The sequence below is a fragment of the Camponotus vicinus genome, unplaced genomic scaffold, assembly GCF_025532165.1.
Source record: "Camponotus vicinus isolate PSW18456_S1 unplaced genomic scaffold, iyCamVici1.0 SCAF_2, whole genome shotgun sequence".
In the NCBI taxonomy this organism is placed as follows: Eukaryota; Metazoa; Arthropoda; class Insecta; order Hymenoptera; family Formicidae; genus Camponotus; species Camponotus vicinus.
Genome location: NW_028141956.1, coordinates 16,643,387 through 16,661,181, shown reverse-complemented (window position 1 = coordinate 16,661,181; position 17,795 = coordinate 16,643,387). Strand labels below are relative to the sequence as shown.

At 36.2% G+C, this 17,795-nt stretch overlaps 1 protein-coding gene across 3 annotated transcripts in view; it reads right to left on the bottom strand.

Annotated features, from left to right (window-relative positions):
* LOC145966040 (ubiquitin carboxyl-terminal hydrolase 48) overlaps positions 1-17,795 on the bottom strand; it is a 56,666-nt gene that overhangs the window by 31,945 nt on the left and 6,926 nt on the right. For 2 of the 3 annotated variants that reach the window (XM_083089725.1, XM_083089726.1), the window contains 2 exons: positions 4,713-4,820; positions 2,780-2,886 (listed from right to left, as the gene is read on the bottom strand). In XM_083089725.1, the coding sequence (XP_082945851.1) occupies positions 2,780-2,886; positions 4,713-4,820 (215 nt within the window). Of the gene's footprint in view, positions 1-2,779; positions 2,887-4,712; positions 4,821-5,383; positions 5,534-17,795 lie in introns of those variants that run through there. The other variant, XR_014436954.1, reaches the window with a different exon arrangement.

Genomic DNA, 17,795 nt, shown 5'->3' with positions numbered 1-17,795 from the left:
AAATCTCGAATCTCCAGGTCCATCTCTCCCTCTCCTACGTCGTAGCCGCACGTTTATGGAAGGACGGCCGCTGCAACGTAGGCGACCGCATTCTCAGGGAGGGAACTAATCAGCAAATTCGTGTTCTAAATCTAAATCGCCGTCCGAATATTAATTTGAGGCCGGTCTCTTCCTACCGCCGCTGCCGCCACCGTCGCCGGTTTCTACTCCTCCTCGTCTGTCTGTTCCGCGCACACGGTTTTCTTAGTCTCTCGCTCACTCGTTCCTCATCGGTTTTGCGATACAACCAGTGCCGTACCACGGACACGCCTGATTTGTGGCACCGCATGGCGCCTAAACGATATTTACGAGCGACGTTCGGGGAAACGAAACAGCGAGCAACTCGCTACAATTCTAGAATCAATTTCAATCTCGCGTATAAAAGCCGCTTGTCTCAAGATAATCGCATGGGACACGACTCAATTATCGAAATCTCATTTTCTGTATATAAAAAATATTCAAAAAATTTTTTTCTAAACATATTGGAATGTGTTTTAATTAAAAAAAAAATTAATTTAAATTAGAAAGTAAGAAAACTTATATTTTAAAAATTAATTTTTTCAGAAAAAATATAATTTTGTATCTTCAATATATTGGGCATTTAAAGCAGAAGCAAAATAAATTTATAATTTAAAAAATTCACTTCAAATATGTACTTAAAATGAATACAAATCATAATGTAAGATTCTAAACTTTCCAATCAATTAGCGCACATTTCTTGGTTTCGTTAAATATCTATTTGCAGATAATCACGTATACTCATCAGAATACTTAAATTTCGCAATCGAGTCTTATGTTATATACCGATTGAACCTCGCCTCGCATGAGGCAACATTTCTTTCCCTTCGCTTAGGTTTTCCGGCATCGTCGTCGTCATCAAGACGGTCGGAGGAGCAACGAGGCGTAGAGGGCGGTATTCAATCGCGTCACCTCCGGTTCTGTCAACTGGCGAGCGGGCGGTATCGGGGGTAGTTGGGTGATTGATACGAGGTTGGACGGTGCCTAATGTGCCTTCACGATCAAGGGAGACGGCGGGCAAAAGGGAGAGGAAGAGAGCGAGAAAAGGGGATCCTTGGAGGCTTTAAGAGTAGCACGATCGTCCGGCTAGGACTCGTTAACCAGGGCCGTATCAGTCACCGAAAGCAACCCCCTATTTTTTGTACTCAGCAATCCGTCCTTCTTCCCTTCGCGCCTACCCGAGATCTCCCGTATCCGCAAAGCACGCTCCCAAAATAAGCTAAATCGTCTGTTTGTCCGTAATTCGGTTCCTCCTCGTGTTCTTCGGAGTATCGCTAAAGACAATCGTGACAAGATAATTCGATGATACGATAAAACATACAAGAAATATAAATGTAATAAATATTATATAAATATTGTATGTCAATAAAAATTTCCAGCGACTATTTCTTACATTTTTCTCTGTTTATTGACGTCCACAACACCATTAAATGTTTATTAGCGATGAGAATACGAATCACTAGCTTTTGCACGTCCATAAAAATCATCGCTTTAACTTTAAACATCTCCATTTGGCCGGTGGACTTGTCGACGTCCGCTACCGTGATATCGGCTATTCGATTCTGGCCATCAACGAAGAGGCGAGATCTTTGCAATTCAGATGTCGTTGTCGTGGCGGCGGCATCGTAGCTCCTTGTCGTGCCAAGAGAATCGGAAGAGCGCCTTGACAAATGCCCCGGAAAAAAAAGGTGGTGTACTCGCGACCGGGAGACGGACAAGACAATGGGATGTTTAGAGATCTCGATCCTTCGCGCGCACGATAAACGCCGTTCGTTTGGCGACGGCCAGCCACGAGGCGGGACATGAACATCGTATCCATTCTCTCGTATCCATCGGTTCCCCGGTGCTACCGTCGGGACCCAATTTGCCTGTCGGGCGACCGACAAGGATCGCTCGTCCGAGAAAGCGCCGCGACACGTGCCCCAAACTTGAATGAATCTTAATCGCTCTTTAGATACACGCTCGATTCTTCGCTTTAATTTCTGCCGAGTTCTCGACGGATTTGTACGAGCAATTATACATTTTTTTTTGGCATAAAAATTAGAAAATTATTACAAAAAGAATTAACAATTTTACAACATTGCGGATAGAATAGCGAATCGATTTTTATACGATAAATCGATAAAATAGATATAAAGAATTCTGGCACATTGCACGAAACAGGAGTGAGAAACTTTGGAGAGAGCCATTTACGGCCGTTTTATCCCCGCATATCCCCGGCGTGCGGTGTAGCTTTTTCTGCTAGTTAATTTTCAGGATACTTCTTAATTATAATGAGACACTTTGGGGCCTGGAGGAGAAGCCAACCGGCAAGATGAGAGGGGGGGACAAGAGGAGGTGGATTTATGTAAATCAGCGGCTAATGTCTTCTGGCATTATTCCTTAGGTTAGGCTGGGAGAGAGGGGCGGAGTAGAAAATTCACGTAGCGACTCACGCATATACGTTCTCCTTCTATCTGTATAAGATGTACCGCTAAACGCGATCACCGAGCGTAACTTATCACGTATCATGGTCATCAGCGACATTTTACGCGTTAGAAAAATATCGTTCGATTCAAAATAATAATAATAATAAAAAACGCGAAATGTTGAATTTGCACTTGATAGTGTTTAACAGCATCATATAGTTGAAATTATAATTCGTAAATTATATCGCGAATAACTATGGAAATCTTTTCTTATGGATCATTATGTCTTATGCGATAGAAAAACTTGTACTTACCGGGATTTGTTAGAAAATCTTCACCAATCTTTTTTATGATAATAGGATAGTCGACTTCATAGAACTGCGTGAGTTTCGACCACTCTTCCGCGTTTACTATGCTGTATCTGTAACAATTAGATTATTCCCCATTATAATTCTGGCAAGGAGGGAAACACATAAATATAAAGTCTCCTTCGATATTTATAATAAAATATGCATGGAAACATGCTCGGGGAGATAGAGAAAGAGCGCGATTGGACGAGAAACGTATTTGCAAGATGGAATTTGCGATTTTCCGACAACGCCGTAGAATCCGTAATGCTTTTTGCATCGCCTCCCTTAATTATACCACAAATTAGAAATTTCTTGCTGTGCCACGGCTCCAACTTTTTGCCCTTGCAATTGTTCGCTCGATCCTGGCATGGTTCCTGAAGCTCGTATCGCGAGGGAATCTCGCGCTAGTATGCAATCAATAATATTTCGCGAACTATGGCGCTATTGATATATGTAATTTTGAACCCATCTATCATTGGAGTAATACTGATACTGAAGTTATTATTAATTGAATAGAATTTATGCAACACCACACAACTTCCAGCAATCTAAAGTTACTCGCTCTTAACGTAAATATGTATATATTAATGAGTAACTTATGAAGAATATATATTCATAAAAAATATATAACGTGATAATGATGATCGATTAATCATATTCGATTAAGATGACAACGCGATCAAATCATAATTGGCGTTCGAGATCGTCTATCCCCCGATAGAATGACGATTATACAGCGATGCGATTCCCGAAACGAAAACGAAAGAGACGGCCAACGGTACGAAACGATGATGACTCGACCGATAATTAGTTGCGCGACATTAATTTCGATTCAGCGCAATATGCCGCGCGGTCTCATTTGAATTTTCACGGGGCAAAAACGCGCGCACGAGCTTGTCGTCTCTCCTGTGTATTTGCCTAACGCCCGAATAATGGTGGATGCATCGAGGAGAGACGATGAAAGGAGGAAGAGGGGAGAAATCGGAGCAGAAAAAATATATACTAGCCGAGCTATGCAATATTTGACAAATCTCTCTTTTTTGCGCACGTTTCCCTATCTGTTCTTCAACTTAAATAATAATCTTTGTAACATAAGAGAGAGGTATATTTCAGATATATTATTATATAATATATTATATATAATATTATATAATATTTATATTATATTAGCGATAAGATATATATTATATAATATTAACGATAAGATAAAATACTTGTATATATAAACGTATTTGCACAAAATTGAGATTGAAATAGTGAAAAAGTTTTAAACTCAGAATATAATCTACTTTCTCCAAAAGATGTTCTATTTATAATGTTATGTTTAATTAATTGCATTTTCTCTCAAATTCAATATAAAGATACGATAACTCGCAACAGAGGAAAGAGTAAGTTTTCCGCGATAGATACCAGAATCACCATCGTGCGGGACGGCAAAGGTAGCAAAATGATTTTTTAACGGTCTCACGAGGAAAAGCGGACGACTTAAGCCGTCGGCTATCTTAGGCAGATAGTGGACAATGGTTTAGCATAATAGTCAGGGGATGTTGGATGGCGCGTTGGCCCCGGGGGCGTGCGAGTGACATTTTCGCGTATCCATCACGTCACGGGGGCCGAGGAACGAGAGCGGAGGCAGAGAGAAGGAGAGAAAGGCGTGCCAGAAGGTCACGCACTTTCGCTTTATAATATAGTGTCCTTCGAGAAATTCCTGCCAAGGAAAGATCCCCTCCCGAAACCTCGGAGAGCTACTCTTGTATCCTTCAAGCGATTAACTTTATTTCTCCAGAAATATACGATTCCTCTAGCTTTGAGAGAATATCGAACGAGAGAATATCGAAAGACGTATCTCTTTTAAATATATACAATTTTTTAGAAAATATATACATTGAATACTTACAGTTCATTGTTGACTCTGGGCGCATACAAGAATCCTTTATGCGCTTCGCAAAGCAACGACGCGTTCTGGATGCTTACCGGCGGTGTTCTCGAATAAGCTTCTGCGTATCTGAAACCGAGAAATATACACATATGCGTTAAATAATCATAAAATGACACAAATAAGTACAATTATTAATTATTATTCCGTTGCTACATTGATTTAGATTTATAAATAAAATAAAATTGGAGACATTTTTATTTAAGAAAAATCTTTAACAATCTTCCAATTCTAAAAATAATTTATTTTTTGTTATGATTTATTTTTAATTTATATATAATTGATCACGTTAATCTCATTACTCTAATATGAATAACATTTTATTAATGTCATTGAATTTTGTGTGTATTGCAGTAATTTATTACGACAAAAAGAATTTTCGTAAAATGCATATACTTTTAAAATCTGTTATTCATATAATGGATTTTATTCGAAAAACTTCAACTCCCTTTATAGAGCTATATAGCTATGAGCGAGTTAAATGTTCTCGATAATGCGAGCCCGTCCATGACACGATCTCACGGATTACGAACCAGAAAGACGACAACGAGAACGACGACGGTGAACGTTTCCTTCGGGACTTTCCGGAGGTGATGTTTAGGGGACGGGGTTGTGCATCATTTTTCACATACCACAAGGGGGCGGATGGTTTTTGCCATCCCCCTAGTCGACGACCATCCAGATAATGCTCTTAAAGACAGATATCTCTCGCGAAACGAGCCAGGTACGCTGTCGTGCGACTTTACCACGGAAATGAACAGAAATCTCCTTGAATTTGCATGCTACGAAAAATACAGAAATGTATGATTGTAATCAATGGAATTAAAAAGTCGTGAATTAATTTCATCAATTTTTTGAATGTTAATTTCGATTCGATGAAAAAAAAAAACAATAATTTTATCAGCGAAAAATGGATGATTTTAGATATCTTTCAGAGGAAAATCTTAAAACGAGAAATTCGCGGTGAAAGATATATCAGAGATGGATATATCAGAACAGCTCTCGGAAAACTCGCGAGCTTCCGACACGCTTTGCGGAAAGGCGACTATCCGAAGCCGTAGTTTAAAAATGTCTCCTTCCCCGCACACCCCGAGTACCCCGGACGCGCGTTTTCCAGAAGCGAATGCGCGTATTAATTATGAGCCTTGTTCAAACAGGAGAACAGAGAAACGCTGTGCGGCAGGAGCGAACGGAGTCGCGGAGGGAGATGGTCACCCTTATTACGGTCGAACCCAGGACACCCGCCGGTTTCTATATATCCCTCTGTTTCTCTCTCTTCCCGTCCTCTCTCGTCCTCGTTCCTGCTTTTTTTTTTATTTCTGCTTCGAGGCTTTGTTTAACTTCTGTCGCGAAATTTTTCCGCCCCGCAACGATTATTGCTCCCTGGAGATCGCGGAGATGGAGGAGAAAAACAGGATTCGGTTTGCGGCTTTCCTGCCTTCGGATATACAGGGATGCAATGCACCAACACGTAATCAGACGCGAAAGCGTTCGGAAAAATCACATCTTGGGTGAAGGATCAAGTGACGTTTCTCCTAAGCTTGAACCATAGATCATTGTTCTTGGAGAAAAACAAGAACAGAACTAGAAACAAAAACGTGCGAGTGTTCAGGAGTGTCGGTTATACTTGAGCGATTATAGCTGCTGCTGACATACAGATAACAGTCATGGTGAATTGTAGTCGAGGCTCCGGTAGCGAAAGAATTAACGAAGGCGTTGACATAGCAGCGGCAAAGTCCGAACAAGTTATGGATCGTACAATAAAGAAAAACAGATCGAGCCAAGTCACTGTGGTCAGCAACTTACTGTTCGATACCGGTGCATAATATCCTGTTCTATGCACGAACGAATCTAGTGACAGCATCATTGTGGATGGCCTTAATCAACCGAGACGACCGTCGCGCGGGACTTGCAAAAGAAAATGAAGCATACACGGATACAATCCAAGAGGGCCGGATTATAAAAATGTAAGAAGAAATTGTCGAAAGAAAAATAAAATATATAGATGAAACTAATGAATTTTAATATGATTCATTGACATCATAAATATCAATAGCAATAGAGAAATCGTGTTTTTTACTCTTCTTCTCTTTTTTATAATGCTAATAATTATAATTATATATTTTTTTCTTCTTTATAATTATAAGCTTATAACATCGATTATAGCAGAAGTATATATTTTGCAATACAGTACGATCGATTGCATATTTATAAAAACAGGGGAGTCGTTACTTTAATGAACAAAAACATAAACACAATATATTATTAACTTATATTTTGTTACTGTTATTATACGTTTTAATATCGTAAAAATTAAAAATTATGATAAATAATAATAAAAATATTAAATTTTTAATTCTTTAAAATAGCCTCCCTAGTCTTCTCAATCACCAGATCTTAATCCGATAAAACTATTATGGAAACTTGATAGAAATGTCCAAAAAATAAGATCTGTTAATAAAAAAATAACTATAGGAGTATTTGCAGGTATCCTAGAATTATATATCAGTAACAATTTTAAAGAAATTTTTGTCAAGAATGCCAAAAGTATCGAAAGTAAAGAAAGGCTATTGTAAAGAATGAAAACTTTAATATTTTTGTTATTATTATTTATGTTAATATTTATTATTTGTTATAATTTTTAATTTTTACGATATTAAAATATAGAATAATAATAAAATATAGTTTGATAATATTTATATGCTCTTATTCATACACACACATTAAACTAAGCTTAACGATTTCTCTGTTTTTATAAGTGATGCAATACTTTTGACTGGTACTAAATAAAAAATGAAAATATATACAATTTTTTCTTAAGATATATATATGAAGAATAACACATATTTAAGAAATCAACTAACAATAAGTCATAAAGACAGTTTCTCGCGGAAATGCAATATTGGTCCAAATGAAACAATTCTTGAGGGGAGGCTCAATTCATTCACAGTTGCGAATATAACTTTATCTTGTCTAGATTTTACTTTCGTCCTTCTATTCGCGCGCGTATAATACGGACCAAGAGAAATTCGTCTCGATAATTCGTCTCTCTCGTTCGCGTCCTCCTTCCTTTTGCTTCTCCGTGAGCCGTACGCGTTCGATGAACGAACCGCCTTTATTCCGCTCCTTCTCGCGCGCGCATTCCTCTCGGAGCAGAAATAAATCTTATGTTTTCGCGTATAAGCGGCCTTTTAATATCACCATCCTTGATTTACCGCCGCAGATCGTGCATCTACGCGCAAGAGAGGCTGAGAGCCAAGGCTCCCCGCATGTTCCGCTGACATTTGTCTTCCGGGCAACCCCGAGATCCAAACAAGTATCCCTAGGTTTTCCCTGATTTAGCGCTTCTCCCGTCACTATTTGACTAGATGATTCCCGATCTTTCTGGAAAGATTACAGCTTTTGCCAACGAATTATTGGCCGTGTTTGAGACAACGACTGACAACGATTCCTAAGACCTAATGCATCTCTCTTTAAACCAACTGAAAAAAGATTCACTATCATTTTTACTAAATATGATTATACTTTGCAACTAAATGATAAATGTCAATAAGAGATAATCATGAGAAAGTAATCGAGATATAAAATTACTGATGTATATTTGCGGTTATTACTTATTATTTAGATTTTTTATACGTACAATTAGTCTCTTATTATTATTAATTATAGCATAATAAAATTGCAAACAATTGCAACAATTAAAATATTTTCAATCTTTATATCTTCATAATATGAAAGAATGAAATGTCAACGAGATACGATGAACGATATATAGACACGCTGCAAGATGCATCCTACGCGTCCGCTGCAGCATCCGGTTATGCAGCTCCGGACGCGCCGAGTGCATTGGAGCGTTGCGGTCATTACAAGAGGGCCCCTACGTGTCCGTGGTAAAAGGTCCTCGGTGTGTCCGAGTATTAAAAAAGGAATCCCAAAAGCCAGTCGTCAGATAGATGGCGAAAGAGCGGGAGAAGTGGAGTGTGAGAGGGGAACGAGAAAGAGCAAGAGAAAAACAATGTTGCTGCCGGTTACCGCGGAACACTCGGAAAATAAGAGAACAACGCGCGAGTTCGCGAATGTCCGTGCTGATCATGAGAAACGAACGACGAGACGCAACGAGACAAACCGCCGATGTACATCAGCGGACTTTTCCGCTGACAAATATCACCCTCGTCAGATTCGGCAAATTTAAAATTTCCGGCAGTCCTATCTGTTTACCATGTGTGAGTTGATACATAACGAATGAAAATAAAGAGTATGAATAAAGCGAAGCAAATGCTTTTTAGAAGCCGAAAGCAAGATCAAACCTCTTAAAATGAAGGCAAAATATTAAAAAAATTTTCTATTCCGGATAAATTTATCTTCAGATTTTCCACGAAAGAGTAAATAAAAATCAAATAATGCAACTATTATTCCACAATTCCTTACTTCTAATTTCTTATTTTTATGCTTGAAGAAGATATAATTTAATCTATTCACACAATATTTAATTGCATACGGATGAAAGTATCCGAGATATAGGCGTTCAAATTTTGCTCGCGATTAATCGACGATGATGCATAATTATATCGTTATGTTTCTAAAGCATACGCAACAAAAACATGACTCTAGAGGTTACTCAAAAAATAATATATAATTTCGACATACGTCCAGAAGATCATAATGATTTAATGCGAGGCATTCCGATCAGGCTCCTAACGCATCTGTGACATAAAGAACTGATCTTCACCCATCTTCCATAATTTAAAGTACTTTACAAACTAAAGAGACTTCGTTGAGTAATAATTATACGAACAGTAATAATTGCACACTCAATTCATATTTTACAAGCTACCGGCACAGCTGATGGAAAGAGAAGATAGGATTTTTGGAATAAATCATTTGTAAAAGTCAGAAATAATAATAAATTTGATAAACAAAATGACAGAGATGATAATTTTACTCATTCTCGGAAACTTAAAAGACTAGATCTAATAAGGAAAGTATTATTTGAATTGCACATTTAATTCATATTCTATAAACTATCGACACAGCTGGTGGAAAGAGAAGATGGGATTTTTGGAATAAATCATTTGTAAAAGTCAGAAATAATAATAAATTTGATAAACAAAATGACAGAGATGATAATTTCACTCATTCTTGGAAACTTAAAAGACTAGATCTAATAAGGAAAGTATTATTTAAATTGCACATTCAATTCATATTCTATAAACTATCGACACAGCTGATGGAAAGAGAAGATGGGATTTTTGGAATAAATCATTTGTAAAAGTCAGAAATAATAATAAATTTGATAAACAAAATGACAGAGATGATAATTTCACTCATTCTTAGAAACTTAAAAGACTAGATCTAATAAGGAAAATATTATTTAAATTGCACATTCAATTCATATTCTATAAACTATCGACACAGCTGATAGAAAGAGAAGATGGGATTTTTGGAAGGAATCATTTGTAAAAGTCAGAAATAATAATAAATTTGATAAACAAAATGACAGAGATGATAATTTCACTCATTCTTGAAAACTTAAAAGACTAGATCTAATAAGGAAAATATTATTTAAATTGCACATTCAATTCATATTCTATAAACTATCGACACAGCTGATGGAAAGAGAAGATGGGATTTTTGGAAGAAATCATTTGTAAAAGTCAGAAATAATAATAAATTGATAAACAAAATGATAGAGATGATAATTTCACTCATTCTTGGAAACTTAAAAGACTAGATCTAATAAGGAAAATATTATTTAAATTGCACATTCAATTCATATTCTATAAACTATCGACACAGCTGATGGAAAGAGAAGATGGGATTTTTGGAATAAATCATTTGTAAAAGTCAGAAATAATAATAAATTTGATAAACAAAATGACAGAGATGATAATTTCACTCATTCTTAGAAACTTAAAAGACTAGATCTAATAAGGAAAATATTATTTAAATTGCACATTCAATTCATATTCTATAAACTATCGACACAGCTGATAGAAAGAGAAGATGGGATTTTTGGAAGGAATCATTTGTAAAAGTCAGAAATAATAATAAATTTGATAAACAAAATGACAGAGATGATAATTTCACTCATTCTTGAAAACTTAAAAGACTAGATCTAATAAGGAAAATATTATTTAAATTGCACATTCAATTCATATTCTATAAACTATCGACACAGCTGATGGAAAGAGAAGATGGGATTTTTGGAAGAAATCATTTGTAAAAGTCAGAAATAATAATAAATTGATAAACAATAATAATTTGATAAACAAAATGATAGAGATGATAATTTCACTCATTCTTGGAAACTTAAAAGACTAGATCTAATAAGGAAAATATTATTTAAATTGCACATTCAATTCATATTCTATAAACTATCGACACAGCTGATGGAAAGAGAAGATGGGATTTTTGGAATAAATCATTTGTAAAAGTCAGAAATAATAATAAATTGATAAACAATAATAATTTGATAAACAAAATGACAGAGATGATAATTTCACTCATTCTTGGAAACTTAAAAGACTAGATCTAATAAGGAAAATATTATTTAAATTGCACATTCAATTCATATTCTATAAACTATCGACACAGCTGATGGAAAGAGAAGATGGGATTTTTGGAAGAAATCATTTGTAAAAGTCAGAAATAATAATAAATTGATAAACAATAATAATTTGATAAACAAAATGATAGAGATGATAATTTCACTCATTCTTGGAAACTTAAAAGACTAGATCTAATAAGGAAAATATTATTTAAATTGCACATTCAATTCATATTCTATAAACTATCGACACAGCTGATGGAAAGAGAAGATGGGATTTTTGGAATAAATCATTTGTAAAAGTCAGAAATAATAATAAATTTGATAAACAAAATGACAGAGATGATAATTTCACTCATTCTTGGAAACTTAAAAGACTAGATCTAATAAGGAAAATATTATTTAAATTGCACATTCAATTCATATTCTATAAACTATCGACACAGCTGATGGAAAGAGAAGATGGAATTTTTGGAATAAATCATTTGTAAAAAAGTCAGAAATAATAATAAATTTGATAAACAAAATGACAGAGATGATAATTTCACTCATTCTTGGAAACTTAAAAGACTAGATCTAACAAGGAAAATATTATTTTCTTCGTCGATACTTAGAAAATAATGAAAATATATATTCCATAATAAATGAAATATTTTCACAATTAGAAACGTCTAGATTCTATACATCACATTTTTCTCTTTTTCGCAATTTTTAGAAAGAAAAATGTATCATCGTCGCGATTCTGGATTGTTCAATCATTGAAGAAAATGCTCGAATCTTCAAGCGATCTTACTCGAAATCTCTCAAGACCGAAGGAGGCGAGCGATGCCACGCGAAATCGCTCAAGACCGAAAAGAGGCGAGCGGATAATATCGCCAAAGAGCGAGAATGCGAAAGATGAGACAGGGAAACAGAGAGGAAGAGAGCGAGAGAAAGAGACAATAGCCGGCCAAAGAAGGAAGATTGCCTATATAATACGGTGAGAGCGAGCAAGGAGTCTTCGATCGTTGTCAGCGGGCGGAAGCTGGGCGGCCGCGCGCGACTCGCCTCGACTCGGCACGGTGGTGCGCGCTAGAATAACGAAAGCTAATTATGCGCTCGGCTCGAAAAAGGGGAATCACGGCAAAAACCGTCGATAATCGACATCCTGCCGCAGTCCGTCGGTCAACAGGACTACCGCCGATGTAACTTCAGGCTCTTCTCCTTCTCTTTCTCTTCTTCGCTCTCCTCCCCCTCCCCCCCCTCCGAAAGCCTCCGTCCACGAGGACTATCCCGCGCGACCGAAGATCCTCTCCTCCTCTGAGCAAACAAGAAGACCGACCGGAGGCTTTCGCCGATGTAATAAAAAGGGAGTCCGTGGAGGATGCTTCTGGTCGTACGCGGCCGGCCTCGCTATAGATACATTACTATCGAGAGGCGCAAAGACATGCAGCGTATTCAATTGATGGAAATTAAGAGCGAGCAAGGAATTATCACGCAATAATCGATCGTTAAAAACCGATCGAGAAAAAGTTCCGTTCATCGACAAAGTATATTCCCAGTTATAAATAATATAACTTCTGTGATATTAGAGTTGATGGAGCTTGAAAGATTTTAAATTATAGAATAGTAACCGGATAAAAGTTTAAAATTAATCTTCAACATAATTGAAAATATAGTTGTTAATATAATAATATATAATAATATATAATAATTGCTTAATGATAAGGCGCAATTTTAAATAAATAAATTAATAGGCAGGAAAATATTTCTGAAAAAAAAAATTCTATTAAATCCTACGATATATGTTATCCATAGAAATATGAATTTACTTTAATATAAAAATTCGACATAATAAATCTTGCGAATTAATTGTATAGGAATCTTATGTAATTAATCGTCGGGCAACAGCAAAGTAAATTAGTCGGCGCGTTATGGATCGATAATAGTATGTCGTGTACGACTTATATACAATATAACGGAGTTGTAACACATCTGTCGGCCGTTTTCCGAACGTAGTTGCAGGGTACTTATTATATACTCGTTGCAAGATCGGATCGTTGCGGCAGCTAAGCTCGCTCTTTTTTGCCAGGCTTCTCAATACCGATCAAGCGTTCCCGATCGGAGAACAACACGCGTAGGTTGCTCGCCAGGCGTGACCATTGGGCTACCGCGATACACCACGAAAAACGCAGCCACCCGCCATGCTTGGTCGCTCCCGTCTATTTACATTGGCACCGTTGCGGGGAGAGCATAATCGACCGAATATACTTTCTGATGCTCTCTCTGATCTGAACGAAATTGTACGATTGTGTCAAAATTCGGCGATTTGAATAAATCGATAAATAAATGGATCCGTAAGCGTGCGATTCGCAATTAAAAGATATATAACAAAGTGTGAAAATTTAGATGAAGCTGTGGAAATAAGGATATACATGCAATAGAAAAAATAATATAATTAAAAATTGAAAATATACTGAACGTACAGTTTTTGCAAATATAAAAATTCAGTAATTATTACTACGTTAAAAATTTGAAATAATTGCGATCGTTTTGAGAAGACAAGATGAGTGACTTCAAATTAGAAAATTTCTTAAGTTTTACACAAGAAAGACTCATAAAACATTTTATATATTACGATTTGAAATAGATAGATCAATAAAAGTAATAAAATAAACATTTATAAATATAAAAATGTATCAAATTAACAAAAGTGCATCAACTTGTACACTTTATATACGAATCCATTGTTAACTACCTTTATAGAAAATTGGAAAGAATTAAACGCAGAATTGCGTAGATCTTAGATGAAGAGAATATGGCGAGAAAAGAAGAAGGGAGGAAGAGAAAGAGAAAGAGAGAGAGCAAGAGAAGCGGGCGAAACGTTCAGCTCGCTTTACCAAGCACTGATGATAGTTTTTGCTCGGTAAGATTTTTTGCTTCTACCCCCGCGGCCACCCTCAAGGGTGGATGATATATGACCGCCCCCGAGACACTGGCCACCCCCGGGAGAATGAGGAATAGAGGTGGAGAGAAAGAGAGAGAGAGGGAGGGATACATCCTGATTTCGAAAGAATTCTTTCCACGTGCCGAGCGTACATTTATATGCGTACGAATCCAATTATCGATGGAAATAATTTAGAATAATATAAATTAAACGACTACTCGTTGTATTAAATTCGTATCATTTGCATAAATATAAATAGCACATTCACAGATCATTGAGATTCCAATGTATATAATTAAATCTTGTTGCGATTTTTTCGGGTCGATAATTTATCGAAGAAATCAAACACGGATAAAGTAGCAATCGATCAATCTCATCGAAAAATTTCGCGCCGATGGTGGACTCCATTTCTCGAAAATTAGCGAAATATCATCGGATAAGAGAGGGAAGCTTAGGACGGTTCGAGTTTATGGTGGCAACGCGGAGGTCTCTTGCAATGAATCAATTTATTTAAGGGTAGTTGGATTTCGCGAGTCGATGCACGACGATGCTACGAGCCACCCTCCCAATACTAAGACTCACCCCTCTTTTTCTAACGTGGCTCGTTTCGTCGAATGATTTATAGTTTTCCTTCCGCGAGCACCCGTCCACCCACACACCCGTACTGTGCTCTCTTTCTCGCTGCATTCGTCTCGAAGCAACGGGCACCCTCCTCTCAAATGTACGCAAAATAGTCGGAATTGCTTCGGCGTTTCACCCCTCGCTGGAGAGGACAAGGGAAATCGAGTTGTATCGAGTTATCGAAACGACAGACGTTTTTCAATAATAGCGAATTAGCTATGATTGTTATAGCACAGAAGCGACGAACGAGAGCAAGACGACATTAGCACCTCGGTAGAAAATAAACTCTTTGGGTAGATTTATGCGCGAGTAAGATTTGCGTTCTCGAGCGTCGAATAGCTAACGTAAATGGCCACCGGGTGACCTGGACGAAGGACGGCGAGAATAATTAGTCATTTATGAGACCGTAAGTGCGACCGCAAATCGGTCCTTCGCGGAGGGACGACGACGATGTTAGGGACTCTACGGGGACGATGGCGTTATCTTGAAATTTATTAATCATATCATAACGCGCGTCGCAGCGAGAGACAGCCCGAAGGGTGTCCGAAGCTGCGAGAAAGACGAGGAGAGACGAGAGACACAAGCCACCGGCTCCATGGACTTATCTGGCACCTTAATCAATTCCCAGTTATTAATTATGGCCTCTGCCCTTCCCCGACCTCCACCTACTCCTCCTTTCTACGTCAGCCTCGCGGCGCACGCTTCCGAGAACTACGGCACCATTGTTCGCGCTGTTACAATGCGGTGTCAACAAGATCGCGGTCACATTTTCGCCGAGTATGATCATTAATAATTATTTACCGAAGTGCGGAAGTCAGCTTAAAGCGCGTACGCCTGATGGGCGCCGACATTATAAAGAAGTTTACGTTGAGATACGCTAAGGTAGACATTGCACTTGTAATGCAATATTTATCAAAAGAATAAGAAATAAATCTATTTTTTCCGAATTAAATTTTATGGAGCAAAAAATTTGTCATTAAATAGCCAATATGAATTTAATATAATTTCATTTTTGAACACTAATAACTATCATGTAATAATTTTATTTTAAAATACTATTATTATGAAGAGACAAGATTATTAGACTTTACAAAAAATTAAATATCTCTATATAATTAATTATTGATTTGTAGTTATTTTTATCGAAGAAATGTATTGGAGAATAATGAAATATATTATATATATGCAAAATAAAGTGTACTTTAGATACTCGACATTTCTATATGACTTACTCAAGTGTAAATTTTTAAATCACTGATGTCGGGGAATATCCATGCCAAAAGAAAGGACGAGTAGTGTCGAACGGAAGTTGAATGATCGTTTATGCAAATCCTAATCCTTTCGAAAATCCATTCGAGCGACATTGACGGATTGGCGGGGGACTTTGTTTGAAGCTAGTTTAACAGATTGCAATCCTCAACACCATTTGTTCTCCTAAGAGTGCGTAAGCTTCCATTGATTATAACGAGACTTAACTAATTATCGATAAAGAGATAATAGGAAACCATCGTTTATTGAAAAAGATAAAATAAACTAATCGTTTTTATGCTTCCGAAAGATGAGAACACAATTTCTACTTACATCGTATACAAGTATAATTCAAGAGAGTGTAAGCTTTTTAAAAATGAAATCATTATTAGACGCTAATTACTGGTAATATGTTCATTATATTTAAGTTACAAAATGATCATTTTTTGAAAATTGCTTTTCTCTATGATTGTATTGAAACTAAAAAACTGCTTAAACTGCTAACACACGAGGAAACGATAATTACTGATTTCTCTTTAAAAAGCATATGAATATGAATATAAAAAATTTAATTTAATAAAAGAGATATGATAATAAAGAGTAATTTTACATTCCGAATACTTTGCAAAAAGACTGCACGCCATGCACGTACTATATAATATAACTATGTGTGATGGAAGCAACGAACTATGGGGGTTTTGTTCGAAAAATACAAAGAACGATTACTGGCAGTGGTGGCGCAAAAAACGGCGGCATGCCCGACCTGCTGAAAAATTAATCACCGACGTCACAAAGGAGTCGGTCGAAGACAATGCCAACGGTCCGGAAAAATATTTTTCACATTTTCTCTCCCTCGGTTAATAGCAAATTCTCGATAATGGATCGTGGACACTAGCAATCTCAAGAAATGGGACAAAGTAGCGAATTATCGTTTTTTCCGCATATCTTTCAAATTAAATACAATCAACTAGAATTTAATTATTATTTGTTATTTTAAAAACACTGTTAAAAAATAATATTTTATGTGGAAATGTAACATTTTGCACAGTGTTTTCCATTATCTTAGATTGGATAGTTAAATTTTCATCTAGATGCGATTATTATTTATCTTTTTATTATTTATCTATAATTAAAGTCTGTGATATCTTTATCGGTATCTCAGATAAGAAAAGTAGTATCTTTTATAAAACATCTAAAATAAAATGTAATCAGTGCGCATTGAATACAATTTTTGTCAATATTGTGTATTCAATCATATCTAGAAGCTATTGTAACTACATTTGCGTAATATCAATACAAATGCAATACAAGTTAAAGGGGAAAAAATTAATGTCACGCTGAAGATGGACCAAAAAATGATTCAAAACATTCGTGTTTAATGCATATATTGTAACGAAAGCGAGTATTTCAAAATACACTAACAACTAAAAGAAAAAAGAAGGTATTTTCTCTTTTTTCTTGTGTTTCAATTATCGCGGCTTGACTCTTACTTGCCAATTTTTAATTTTTTAATTATTGTTATTTGAATCAAATTTTTATTTTAATTTTAAAATATCTCATACTTTTAATATGATATAATTTTATATAAACTATAACATATCTCATAAAATATTTTTCCCCTTTAAATTATTTTAAATATTTTAAAAATATTTTGATAAAATACTTAACTAATTCATCTATTATTTATAATACCAGAATTATT